The sequence below is a fragment of the Myotis lucifugus genome, unplaced genomic scaffold, assembly GCF_000147115.1.
Source record: "Myotis lucifugus unplaced genomic scaffold, Myoluc2.0 scaffold_152, whole genome shotgun sequence".
NCBI lineage: Eukaryota > Metazoa > Chordata > Mammalia > Chiroptera > Vespertilionidae > Myotis > Myotis lucifugus.
This window is the reverse complement of record NW_005871200.1, coordinates 2092994-2106819: the sequence shown is the minus strand read 5'-3', so window position 1 is coordinate 2106819 and position 13826 is coordinate 2092994. Positions and strand designations below refer to the sequence as shown.

At 38.5% G+C, this 13826-nt stretch overlaps 2 protein-coding genes across 2 annotated transcripts in view; one reads left to right on the top strand and one right to left on the bottom strand.

The window, feature by feature from the left end:
• Positions 1 to 13826, top strand: part of RARS2 (arginyl-tRNA synthetase 2, mitochondrial) — a 67690-nt gene that overhangs the window by 22488 nt on the left and 31376 nt on the right. The window contains exons 5-8 of the mRNA XM_006095359.3: positions 2791 to 2888; positions 6831 to 6886; positions 8763 to 8846; positions 12303 to 12379. Of these exons, the coding sequence (XP_006095421.1) occupies positions 2791 to 2888; positions 6831 to 6886; positions 8763 to 8846; positions 12303 to 12379 (315 nt within the window). The remainder of the gene's footprint in view (positions 1 to 2790; positions 2889 to 6830; positions 6887 to 8762; positions 8847 to 12302; positions 12380 to 13826) is intronic.
• Positions 9068 to 13826, bottom strand: part of SLC35A1 (solute carrier family 35 member A1) — a 66273-nt gene continuing 61514 nt past the window's right edge. Inside the window, exon 10 of the transcript XR_002830847.1 lies at positions 9068 to 9261. The gene's annotated coding sequence lies outside the window, so the exon portion shown is untranslated. The remainder of the gene's footprint in view (positions 9262 to 13826) is intronic.

Here is a 13826-nt window from a genome sequence, read left to right as displayed (position 1 = left end):
CCTGGGCAGATGGTGGAGCCATTTTTAAGTTGGTCGGGGGAGAAGACATGTTTTTGGACATGCTGAGTCTGAGGTGACTTTGAGAAATCATACAGATACTGTGGATGATCTGTGGAGAAGTTCAGGAGGGGAGATCTACATTTAGCAGCTGTCAGAATGTAGATGGTACTTGTGTAAAGTAAGGAGCTGGAAGAAGGAAGTACTACAGGGTGGGAAGTGGGGGGGACAGACAGTGGAAGAGGAACCTACAGAGGAAACTGAGAAGTAAAAATCCGTAGAGCGATGTCATTACAACCAAGGAGGAAAGATAGTTGCAAGGAGAAGAAAGTAATTATCAGCTAAGATGGTGTATGAAAGTGGTACCCTGCCCTGACCGGTTTGGCTCAGTGGATAGAGCGTCGGCCTGCGGACTGAAGGGTCCCAGGTTCGATTCTGGTCAATGGCATGTACCTTGGTTGCGGGCACATCCCCAGTAGGGAGTGTGCAGGAAGCAGCTGAATTGATGTTTCTCTCTCGTCGATATTTCTAACTCTCTATCCCTCTCCTTCTCGCTTCCTTTCTGTAAAAAAAAAATCAATAAAATATATTTTTAAAAAAAGAAAGAAAGAAAGTGGTTACCCTGGAGAAGGCCGGAAGGGACCGAGGAGGTTAGGGTGGATGATGAAAAGGAACTCTAGACTTTAGCCTTATCTTAATTGTTTATTTGTTCATTTTACAAAAGAATGTATTCATAAAAGTAATATAATAAAATTTAAGCATTCATTTAGGTTTGGCATTTGGAATTTTGATTTGGAGAGTACTTTCAGTGAAACAGTAGAGGAAAAAAGCTCCAGGTGGCAGATAAGTCAAATTGTTAAAGGAATGTTTGGAAGTGAAGCATATAAGATAGTTTTTGACTAGTTATTTTTTTTGTTTGTGCCAGAGAAATCAACAAATGGAGAGTCACTTGTAAAAGAGAATTCTAACTTATTGCTATTACCATTTATGGAGTCTACCATCCATTACATGAAAAGGAATGGAAAATGAAAAAGATGCTTAGACTTTAACTTTAGAATAATCTTGAGAATGAATTTCTTCTCACTGTTTACCTCCCCACTTGCAGTCTTCTTGTTGCCCATATTCTTGGAGTAATTAACATTTAATAGGCCCTTAGTGTATGACAGACACTATTCTCTTTAATGTCTATATATTTATTAATATTTTACCTCTGTGTCCTTGGGCAAATACATACTGTTTCTGAACCTTAGTTTTTACAGCTGTTGCCCACCTCTAAGGTTGTGGGTCTTAAAGATAACATAAAAGCATCTAGACTTGAACCTAGCACTCTGTAGATGTATCTTAAAAGTATTGCTTTGCTGTTTCCTTTTACCTCTCTGCCTTTTCCATTAAGTGACCATCTTAACCTATGATAGTGAAATTCTTTACATCATAAACTGCACATTTAGGACTCAGAATCCAATTTGAGAAGCAAAACCAATATAAGAGTAAATTAAAGTCTATCACAATAAATTTAAAGCCTTGAAGTAAATAAATCATCACCATTAGCAAAAAAGTAATAAAATATGAATTTTGTGAACTATACACTAGTTCTGTGTTAATAACTAAAAATTAACCTGGAATATGTTTTGGCAGTTTCTGTATGATTTCCTGTTTTTATTACTTATGTAGCCAACTTGAGGCCTGGTGCATGAAAATTCATGCACTGGAGGGGGGTTCCCTCAGCCCGGCCTGACCCATCTCATAGTCCGGGAGCCCTCAGGGGCGGGAGGCGACCCGGTGATCAGGGGAAGGCGACGCCCCCATCACACCTCTGCTGCTGCCACTGCCGGCAGCGCAAGCCTCGGCCAGCCCTGGTTACCTGCACCTTGGCTGGCCCTGGTTACCTGTGCCTCGGGCCAGCCCTGGGCAGCTGAGGGGACTGGGGGCCTCCGGTGGCAGGCGTGCAGCAAGGCCGGGCTGCCTGGGGGTGGGCCCGGCCTTGCCGTGCGCCTGCCGCCCTGGCGAAGCTGAGGGAACTAGGCACCGCCATCTTGTGGCTGTGGATGCCGCCATCTTTGAAGGCATGGCAGTCAATTAGCATATTCCCTCCTTATTGGCTGTGGGTGCTGCCATCTTTGAGGGCATGGCAGTCAATTAGCATGTTCCCTCCTTATTGGCTCTGGGCGCCACCATCTTTGCGATGGTGTGAGGGTCAATTAGCATATTCCCTCTATTAGATAGGATAAGCATTTGAATTATATTTTATTTGTTTTCTACCATTGCTTGTTATTAGTATCAAAAAAAGTAGCAGCATACAATAGTTAGCTATGGAGTGAAAACAATTTTACTAGCCGTATGACCTTGGAAAGTTACTTAACCTCTCTGTGCTTTTATTTTCTCATTTGTAAAAATGATACTTATCTCTTAAGATTGTTGTGAGGATTAAAAAAGTAAATACATAGAAAATACTTAGAATAGTGCCTGACACATAGTAGTATGCAGTCAATAAATATTCAGATGCTGCTTCTGGTTTCTTTGTTACTACTTGCTGTGAGACTTTTGGTAGGTACTTAACCTCTCTAAATTCTGTTTCTTCACCTGTAAAATATTTACTTCATCAATCACTGCGAGGAGGAACAGACAGGATGTATAAAAGAGCACAGATGTGAACTCAAGAAGATGATGCTGCTGACAGTGCTATAAATGTCTCAGTTCCACAAATTGAAATGAGCAAACTAGCAGCGTTTAGTTTCCAGTAGCAAGAAAACTACAGTTTTTTTCTATCGTTAAATCCCAACCTTTACTTTTCAGACAGTGTTAAAACAAGTTATCGAAGATGGTTCAAAATATGGATTAAAAAGTGAGCTTTTCTCTGGTCTTCCCCAGAAGAAGATCGTGGTTGAATTCAGGTCAGTGCCTATTCTTCTTATGTGTTTGTTAATCAATTAGCTGATCAGATGAGTGATTTACTATTTATAATAATAAAAGCGTAATATGCTAATTAGACCGGACGTCCTTTTGGACAACCTTCGGGACGAAGCAGGGCTGCTAGGGAAGCCTGGGTCCCGGGTGCCTGCCAGGGGCCAGAGGAAAGCCCGGGTCCCGGGTGCCAGAGGGAAGCTGGTGCTGGCAGCCGGGGGAAGGAAGGCCTACTCTTGCATGAATTTTGTGCATCCGGCCAATAGTTACCATATAAGGGCTCATGAAATTAACATCTTTAAATTGATGCAGAACACAGCACCTTCTTTTCTAGGGATACATTTCAGTGCTAACTATATTACTCACGCTCCTTGCTGTTACCTAACCAATAGTAAAGGAAAATCAGTAGGGAGGTGGTACAATATCTTTTCCCATGCATACAGCCTTGAAATAATGCCACTGTAAGTTTCTTGAAACTTGAAAAGTTGCCACCAGGGCTCACTCCTAACACCTTTCTCATTTTCACTTCACTGTTACCATCTCTCCTCCCCAACCAAGCTCAAAATACCAAAACCTTAGTCTTCCTTACTCATTGATTCTCTGGCTTTTCTCCTCAGTTTTCATTTCCCATATACAATCAAACCTCGGTTCTCTAACGTCTCCCATCTCAAATAATTTGCCTCTCGACCCAACACCCTTCATGCTCATACCTGTATGATCAGTCACATCTCTCTAGGGCGACAAAGGAAAGAATGTGCGAGTATGAGTCAGTTTACTACTAAACCTCACATTGTTAACATCCCCGGAAAGTGTGCTGTGAATATTTGTGTGTGTATGTGTTTGGTAGTTTTTTTTTTGCTTTTGTTACTGCTTATTTTATTAAATTTTCATTTTTTACTGTACATTTTATGTCCTTTTATTAAATTTTCATTTATATTTCATGTCCTTTTTGTTTTTAAAGTATTTATAGATTAGTACCTTAGACATGTACTATATATAAGACAGGTTAAAAAAGGGAGTCATTTGGGAGTCTGGAACAGATTAATTTAATTTACATTACTTCTAATGGGAAATAATGATTCAGTTTTTGAACAGCCTTCCGGAATTAAGTTCAAGGCCCGAGGTTCCATTGTACTGCTCTTTTTGTTTATGCTTGTAAGAAATGTCTAAAAATAATCTGTTCTATTTGAGTTGTATTCTGTAGGCTTTTTCTCTGTGTTATTTGCCTATGGATTTGTCCCTCTCAACTTTTTTCCTATAGCAGTTACGGAGGGCTGGAACTTAGATGAGCATCTGAATGCTGATGAAGGCAGGGTCCCTTTCCCAGCAGCCATCTTTGCTCTCTGGCATTGCTGTGGGATGACCATAGCTGCCCCTCCCTTAGAAGTTTTCTAATTACTGTGGGGCTTACCATTGTGGTTTCAAAGTAGAGACAAACAGGTGGGGGGTGGGGCAAAATTGATAGAAAACATTGTTCTTGAATTTCTCCTGAAAATGAGAGAGATGACTAAAGAGAATGTTTTAAATATGTACTATCTTAAATAAACCAGGCAACTTTCCCCACAAAAGCAAGAGATATAATCACTGTGCTCAAGAAACTTGCTCCTTGCATAAAGATGTTGATGATAATAGGTCAACTAACTTACTTAGAGTCATAGCGCTGACTGATTCTGAAGCCTACATATGTAACCTTTACTGCCTCCCTGATACAGTGTTGATTGTCATAATATTTTGTCAGATGTAGGAGCAATGTGATGAAGTACCAGAGTAGATAACTGTACCTGGTAGGTGGTGTAAAACTTATAGATAACTACTATTGCCTCTCTCCTCTCTGCAACGTCAGCCTTTCCTATTTTGTTCAGATCAGCAGTTTCCTCAACACAGTCTTCTCCCACCCTCTGCTGTTCCCAGTCTGAAGTGTCTCAGAGAACAGATTGAGGACCTCTGATTGGTAAAATGAGAATCCAAAAAATGAGAGTACCAGTTCTGACTGTTAGTAACTGATTTAGTGATCTCAGATGAGGCAGCTTTTTTTCCCTGGTCTCTTCTTGTCTGGACAATAAGAGCAATAATATTTGTCTTTTCTTACAAAATTGAGAAAGTTACATGAAATAATTATTTATAAGTCCCAATAAGTTGTCCAAACTGTAATTCATTCATTGCGGCTACTTTGGTTGCCAAAGGAGTTGAATTTGTATTTTCCATTTTATTGTATTCCCTTCCCAGTAGGAATATGGTACCAGAGAATGGCAAATTGATGATTTCAAGTGACCTTTTATCAAGGCTAAAGACCTACATAGATTGAGTTCTTCTAATCCTAAAGGAAAAAATACAAAAGCTCTGTGAAAGCAAAAAAACAAAAAACAAAAAAACTCCTCATAATATAAATACCTGGTTTGAAAAAAATCAAAGATTGCAAAAGGATACTCAGTGAAAAGCAAGTCTCCTCCCCATCCAGTTTCCTGGTTCTCTCCTTTGGGCATTCACCAATACTACTTTCTTATTTATCCAACTAGAAATAGTCTTTGCATTTATAAGCAGATCTCACACATTATATATTGTTCTCCTGGCTTTTTTTTTTTTTTTTTTTCCACAAAACAATATATCTTATGCTCCTTTAATATCAGAACATCCAGGGCGGTTTGTAATTTTTATTGTTTCATAGTAGTCTGTTGATTTTTTTAAAATCATCTTTATTGAGGTATAATTACATCCTATACAATACAGTTCACCATATTTCAACATATAATTTGATGAGTTTTGGTAAAGATGTACAGTTCATGTAACCACCACTACACTTAAAGTATAGAGAACATTGTCTGTCTTTATCTGTTTCATTGATTTTTGCTTTTATTTGTCTCATTCTCTTTTATTCTGCTTTCTTTGGTTCTCTTTTTCTAGTTTCTTAAAGGAAAATCTTAGATTATTGATTAGAAACCTTTTTTCTTTTCTAATATAAACATTTTGTGCTATGAACTTTTCTGCTTTAGCTCATAGAGTTGCTTTTAAGGCAGTCCTAGGGATCACCTTGTTCTCATTCTCACAGGATCACAGATCTTATACAGTTTCATAAAACCAGTGTTTTATGTATGTTTCTGGTTTCCCGGTCAATTTACCTTTTTAGTATTAAAAAACTTATGAAAATTTCAAACATACAAAACAGAGAAGTGTAAGGAAATCCCATGTGCTCAGCACTAAGATTCAAGTCATCACCATATTGCCACATTTGTTTTATCTCTTTTTCCTTGTTGTCTCAGTTCCCTCAGCTGTAGAATAGAGTACCTTACTTCACACCTCTTATGAGTATTAAATGAGTTAATGCATAAAACTGCCTGTCAGGTAGTGAGTGCCTTAGAAGCATTTGTAGTGTTAAATGATTGATTACAATTTCTCAAAACACACAGAGTAGTGATAAAGGTGATGACTGAGAATTTTAAGTGGTGAATCAGATTTCTGATTATTCTGGGAAGCTTAATGCATGAATAATTTTATATTTTAATTTCTGATCCAGTAAATATTGATAGATATTATCATACAGAGTAAATTTCTTTGGGTTCCTGAATTTTAAAAGGATAAAGGATTTGTTAACTGGTGCACTAAATTTAATTCCCTATAGTTAACATTGTGTCAAAACAATATCTCTGAATTTCTTCATCTTTTTTTGAATCTTTAAATGTATCTGCGTTTTCCTCAGTTTGCCACTTCACTTCTGTGTATGGTACAGCCTCATGAATCACAGGGTCATTTTCACTACACATGATTCTTTGAGTTCTAATTTATCTTTGCTCTAAATTTGTAATTTTTAACTTATCTTTGCCCTAAATTACCAAAGGCCTTAGTCCCCAATTGTATTGAACTATGGAAGCATGACCTAGTTCACTTTAGAACCTTTGTTCTTAGCACAAAAATATAACTTTTGCAATTATTTGCAGTTCACCTAACGTTGCCAAAAAATTTCACGTTGGACATTTGCGTTCTACTATCATAGGTAAGTGTCGTTTCACAGAAAATATTAAACAAGTCTTTGGGGCACTATTTGATAATACTGTCTAATGGTTTAATGCTTAAATAGCAATAGGATAAAAAGTTCAAATTTATATGAGCCTGGTGCTCATTAAATATTACATGAAATGGGAAAAACTGGTTTAGAAGTGGAAAAAAGAAATTTGTTTCAAAACTTCAAGATTAACTCAGGAAACAGTTTTAACTGAAATGTTTGTTATGATTTTAACTGTTACAAAATATGTATGTATATGGAGAAAATATGAAAATAGTTATGTGAAGATGATAGTAATCTCCCCGATTTTTTTGTTCGTGTATTTTGTTTTAAAAAAGAAACTGTTGCCTGGCAGGCCTGGCTCAGTGGTTGAGCGTTGACCTATGAACCAGGCAGTCACAGTTCAATTCCCCCCATCAGGATGCCCGGGTTACAGGCTCGATCCCCAGTAAGGGGTGTGCAGGAGGCAGCAGATCAATGATTCTCTCTCATCACTGATCCTTCTATCTAGTCTATGGGTGAGGAAGCGCAGATACCAAAAATAACTTTTCCAAAATCACATAGCTAGCTAAGTATCATAGCCAGGATTGGAAATTAGAGTCAGTTCCAAAAGCCTAGGTTCAGTCTTTCAGTTGGATTTGTAACGTAATAAGGCGTTAAGAAAAAATAGGAATACAGTCTGAGTACCATCTGAAGAAGGTGGTTCCTGTTGCTGGGACTCTATAGGTTGGGAAGACCTCGAAATAGGGACGCTGCAGTAATTTAAGTCAGATATACATATAGGTGAGGGATTATTTGCAGAAAACTGGATCTACTCTAGTAAAAGCAGGAAGGGATTTACTACAGGATATTGATTAATTTTCAAACTTGTTGGGAGTGCTGAAGAAGCTTTGGATTAAGCTGGCAAAAATTACTCCTAAAACTATACCATGAGCTTGGTCATCAAGGAGCATCTCCCTTTTCTGCAATCACTTCCACTACTTTAGAACCATGCTGCCCCTGCCGTAGTCAGGAAACTCCACTAGTCCCGCCTTGCCTTCTAGAATTCATACTAGCAAAAGAGGCAGCCCCATTCATTCTCAGTCTTTCAGTTAGTTACCTTGGAGGATACATGGTAGGACACCAGGCCCTCTATTTGTGATCACATACACACAAGCCCCACAACTATGTTTGTCAGAAATAATAGAAGTAGCTCCCCTTCCACCTTCTGAATCTCATGCAAAGTATATCTGATTGGCTAAAGCTAAATTACTTCTGGAACTCTAACTGCAAGAGATTCTGGGAAATGTAATTTTTAGGTTTCCAGCCTCTGCAGTATGTTGAGTGCACACTAGAAGGAAAGTGGAATAGATGTTGAATATCAAACCAGTATTGGCCGTTCCGGGAAGCCTTGGGCTGCTGTGTACTGTTAGGGAGCAGGCATGAGAAGATGGACTTCAGTGATTGAAGGAAGTTAAAGTGAGCTATTTAAAACTAAAACCAGTATGGCTCAGGTTCTGTAGGGCACAGCCAAATTATTCCTTACTAATTACTAAAACAGTATTATTTTCTGCCCTTGGGATTAACTTGGAATAGCAATTACTCTAACGTGTTCCCAACTCCCATTAATGTTAATGAAAATTCTGTTCTTATGAAAGTTAGGGGATTTCTTGTAATAACCACCTGCCCAATAATGCCTTACTTTCCATAACATAGATGAAAATACAATAATGAAAGTTTTACTAAAAAAACAAAAACAAAATAAAACTGAGCTGGTAAATTTTGCCAAAAGAATTTTCTTTGTTATATTTTGATAATAGAGAAGCACACGATTCCTATGCCAAAATGTTTAACAAGAATGAGAAACTGTATATTTTATCATTACTAGGAAATTTCATAGCAAATCTCAAAGAAGCTTTAGGACATCAAGTAACGAGAATAAATTACCTTGGAGATTGGGGTATGCAGTTTGGTAAGTAAGTTCGAGATTTTATTTTTCATTTCACTGTTAAATTTAATATGTTTTAATATCATGTCACTTGGTCATCTGCACAGAATATAAGCAGAATCCCATTAGATAAAATAGTACCTCTACATTTTTTTTCCTAGTGGCTCTTTTGCATAAATCTTGTATTTTATTTTTTAGAGTAATTCTCACCACACAAGTAAGTTTGGGTGAGGAAACTTCACACATTCAGAGAAACACCTGATAATACAGGCCTCTTGTGGTTTTATTAAAGAAAAATCGCTTATATTTGTGAGTTAAATGGAGGAGTGAGTATACAGGGAAGAAGATAGGTCTAGCTATATACACCCTTGTCAACCACATTCCCTTCTGGGCCATTCTGTGTGAAGAGTGATCTGTTTTTATATCCTGGGCCCGTGACCTAGAGGGAAAAGAGGAAAAGAGGAGTGAGATCCAGACAGATGAGCGCCACAAATGATCTCCAATGTCAAGTTCAGTCAGAAACATTCCTAGCTCATATACACCAGAAATTAAGGTATAAGAAGGGCAAGATAAATGTAGTTGCTAAGGCAGGTAAGGACTGATAGCGTGTGAAGTGCAAGTTTTTAAAAATCTCTGGCAACTACTATGTTTGTTTTAAGATCTAGCCTTTACACTGTCACATCTAAAGCATTCTGACACCCAGACACACCCTTGCCCACCTTCTTGCATCACCAAGTTCCTAGTACCCTGCTCTATTCAAAGAGGTTTCTGTCTTACTGTCTTCTTATTTTTGTCCTTCTTTCCCTGCTACACAATGTTTTTTTGAGGGCATGGAGTGTGTCTTAATTATTTTTGTATCCATAGTGCCTGGCACATAAGAGGCACTCAGACTGATGAATGACTCTGTCCTGGAATGTATTTTACAATCCTAATCCAAGAGAAAGGCTAGGTAATATTTTAAAGTTTCTTTAAAGTGCAGTGTACACTGCTAGTTCTAAAGTTCACTGATAATAGTATGTTCTGTATCTAGTGAAATGGAATCAAAGCTTTCAAAAGACAGACTTATCAGGACCTTCTCTTGTGAATATTATACTTTTAGTTAATAAAAATCTTTTTTAGACCTTACAGTGGATAAATTTGAACCTGTTAATAGTGCCCTTGTATTCACTGTGGAGGAATCAGAAAACATGCCCTGCATTTAAAAAATCTATCTGTAGTTCACAACAGCTGGCAGAGGTTTAGGCTCTAGGCTCAATAGTCAGACTTAATAGATGGTATCTACTTTATGTTAGTTTGACTGATTTAGGCATTTCACAGGCATTAGCAAATATGTGATGATGATATTCATGGAATTTTAGCTGCAGGATTTTATTGTAGTTGTTTTTCTCTAAAGGACTACAGTGGTTAATGACCTGTTAACATTTCCATTATAACCGTCATTGTTGAAGAGTTTTAATTTTGGTTGTTTCAGCTATCCCTTATTAAAAGTTCTCAGAGATACCTAGGCACAGAGGTTTTGAAAATATATTAGGTGAAATGTTAAATGGAATTGGCCTTTTCTTTTCCTATTTCTGTTTTTTAGAACACTCTGTGCATCTTTCCACACCCTGCTTACTCCTAAGACCCTGAATCACAATCATATTTGCTTTTGCTTGAAAGTGAATAGAGCTAGTACATATTTTAGTCATCCTTCTAGTTCCTGTCTAAGCTCCAAAGTATCTATACATATAAAGAGGTAATATGCTAATTGTCCGTTATGGTGTCCCAGTAACAACCAATTTGCATATTGACAGACCAGCAGGAGGCTGTGTGTGCAGCAGGGGGCGGGCAGCTGGAGGCAAGTTCCCGGGGGTCTGAGGAGAGGAAGAGGAAGCAGCCACGGGAGGTCTTTCAATCCCCCTGCACAGACACCCTGCCCCAGCCCCTGCACCCCCAGGGGGACGGATGGACACTCTGCCCCAGCCCCCACACCCATGGGGGAACAGGGAGGCTGGCTGGGTGGGTTCCCAAGGTGCAGCACATGCCCCACAGCGGGGGCAATTTCATTTTAAGTGGGGGCAATTTGAGAATGAGTTAACAGTGAATTTTTTGCATTTCTTTTGGTTCTAGGAGGCCTCATCTACAGCATATCCTACATAATAAAAGGCCAATATGCAAATGACCGAATGGTGGAATGACCGGTCACTATGATGCGTGCTGACCACCAGGGGGGAGACACTCAACGCAGGAGCTGCCCTCTGGTGGTCAGTGTTCTCCTACAGCGGGAGCACCTCTCAGCCAGAAGCCGGACTCACGGCTGGCGAGCACAGCGGCAATGGTGGGAGCCTCTCCCGCCTCTGTGGCAATGCTAAGGATGTCCTACTGACGGCTTAGGCCCACTAAGCCGTCAGTCGGACATCCCCCCAGGGCTCCCGGACTGCGAGAGGGCGCAGACCAGGCTGAGGGACCTCTCCCCCGCAAGTGCACCGGGCCTCTAGTTGTATACATAACGTGTCTGTAGCATCCCACTTTCTGCTGAGCCTATGTAGAAAAATGTACCCCAATCAGCAAAGCCCAGTGTCAGTAGCTCCTTTAGAGCTGAAGCTTGGTAATTGATAAAATTGTAGAAACAGATGTTTTTTTAAATAATTAAACTACTTTTTATTGCTGTTGACCCCAGGCTGCAGATATCCTTTCAAACTGAAATTGTGATTATCTTTTAGCAAAATATTTTAAGAGTATAAATATTCACAGTCCATACGAGGCATTTTCATTGCTGGTTTATAAACTTTAATTACTATTTTTTAAAAGGGTTCAAACTAACACTGTCACTGAATGCTGAAGTTCCCACCAAAGATTACCCCCAAAAAATTGTCAAATGGTAAAAATATGGCCAAATAAAAGAATTTTGTTGCTTGGTCACCTTGAATGAAAGAAGTAACCAGGGGTGTTTTGAGTTTTATCTTTTACTGTTTTCATTAATTATTTGTGTAAGAAGTGATATTATAATATCCAGAGAATTCCTACCTTTGTTTTATTTTAACAGCTACAAGTTTAAAAAGAAAGTTTTGAAATCACTTGCCATCAGTTTGTTTTCACAAATTTTGAGTGCCCAGTGTCCAGCGGGGGCAATTTTTGATGTTTTCCCCAGAGTTAGCTGCTCAACAAATGCTACTTTTATTATGTTTGCTAGGGAAGTGTTGAGCACTGTTAGTACAAAGATAAATTACTTTTACCTCTGCCTTTGATGAGCTCATAGTCTATTGGTTTCTGTAAAGTTAATTTCAGTAACTCAATATATTGAACTTGTGATTCAATATATTGAATTTGACTTGTGTAGGTTTATCGGGTAGCAGAAGGTGATAGCATGTGTTTTGCAATGTTTCAAGATACATAATTATGGGAGATTGATCTTTTTGTAAGAACTATATCTGTTCCCTGCCATGACTGATCTCTACTGTTCCATTTTATAATGTTTTCACTTATGGATTATTGTGGCAGGTCTTCTGGGGACTGGCTTCCAACTGTTTGGCTATGAAGAAAAGCTCCAGTCCAATCCTTTGCAGCATCTCTTTGAAGTAAGTTTCAACAAACAATATTAGAAAATATTTCAACTTTTTTTTTTTTTCCAGAGTGCTACGCAGTTTGGTAACACATTTTTAATCCCAGAAGTTTTAACAAATGTTCCTTAAAACAAGGAACTACAAAATTGAAAATGTTGCTTTTATTTTACTGGGGAGTTATTTTAATTTTCAAATCCAAGAGTTCTTTTATTACTATTTTAGTTGATTTGGGACACTAGTTCTCCAGGTATCAAATCTTCTTAGAATAAACACATAGGATAAAAATTTAATAATACAGAGAGAAATTTCTGAATTTTTGTTAGTTGTTATATACTGCAGCTTTCTTTTCTTTTTTAAAATATATTTTTATTGATTTCAGACATAAAGGGAAAGGGAGAGAGAGAGAGAAACATCAATGCTGAGAAAGAATCATTGATCAGCTGCCTCCTGCAAACCCCACATGGGATGAGTTGAGCTCACAACCTGGGCATGTGCCCTGACCGGGAATCCAACTGTGACCTCCTAGTTCATAGGTCGACGCTCAACCACTGAGCCATGCCAGCCAGGCACTGTAGCTTTGTTCATGGTAGTAACTATAACTTATTTAGACTTGAAAAAACATGAGATTATACTCTTTTTGCTCTTCTGGTATGGAAGAAGGGAGGTGTGTTTCTCTCTAACTTTATATGGCCTTTTTTCATGTCTTTCTTTCAGCTCCTTTTCCTGGCTCTTGCCCAATGTGAACTCTTCTATTCTACTTCATTTAGTCCCTTCATTTCTCTGTCATCAATCCATCCTGGAGTTCATTAATAAAACTCTTCCTGTCCAATTAATCTCCAAGGATGTGTTTCCTTTCATTGTCTCAGTTGTTATCTCTGCTATTTCTGGGCCTCACAAGAAGAAATACAGATACACCATTAGCCATGTTGGTGACAGTCCACGGGCTCAGACTAAAGATGTTATGCCTGTGCTGTGTGTGAGGATGAGAGGGTGTCAAAATATACTTTATTCCTCTAGCCAAAGCCACTAAGAGCATTTTGTTAGTTTTCTTTTCTTTCTTTCTTTTTTTTTTAATTGATTAAGGTATTACATATGTGTCCTTATCCCCCCATTGCCCCCCCTCCCCCGCTGATGCCCTCACCCCCTGGTGTTTGTGTCCATTGGTTATGCTTATAGGCATGCATACAAGTCCTTTGGTTGATCTCTCCCCCTTACCCCCACCCTCCCTCCCCTCCCCTCTGAGGTTTGAGCATCTGATCAATGCTTCTAATCTCTGGATCTGTTTTTGTTCATCAGTTTATGTTGTTCATTATAATCCACAAATGAGTGAGAGTATGTGATATTTATCTTTCTCTGGTTTTCTTTTTATTAAATGGTTTTCTCTTGCAGCTGGTTTTGTAGTTAAATTTCACAAAAACACATTCTAATTCTTGAAAATCTTTAAAGATTTGTAATTTCCTTC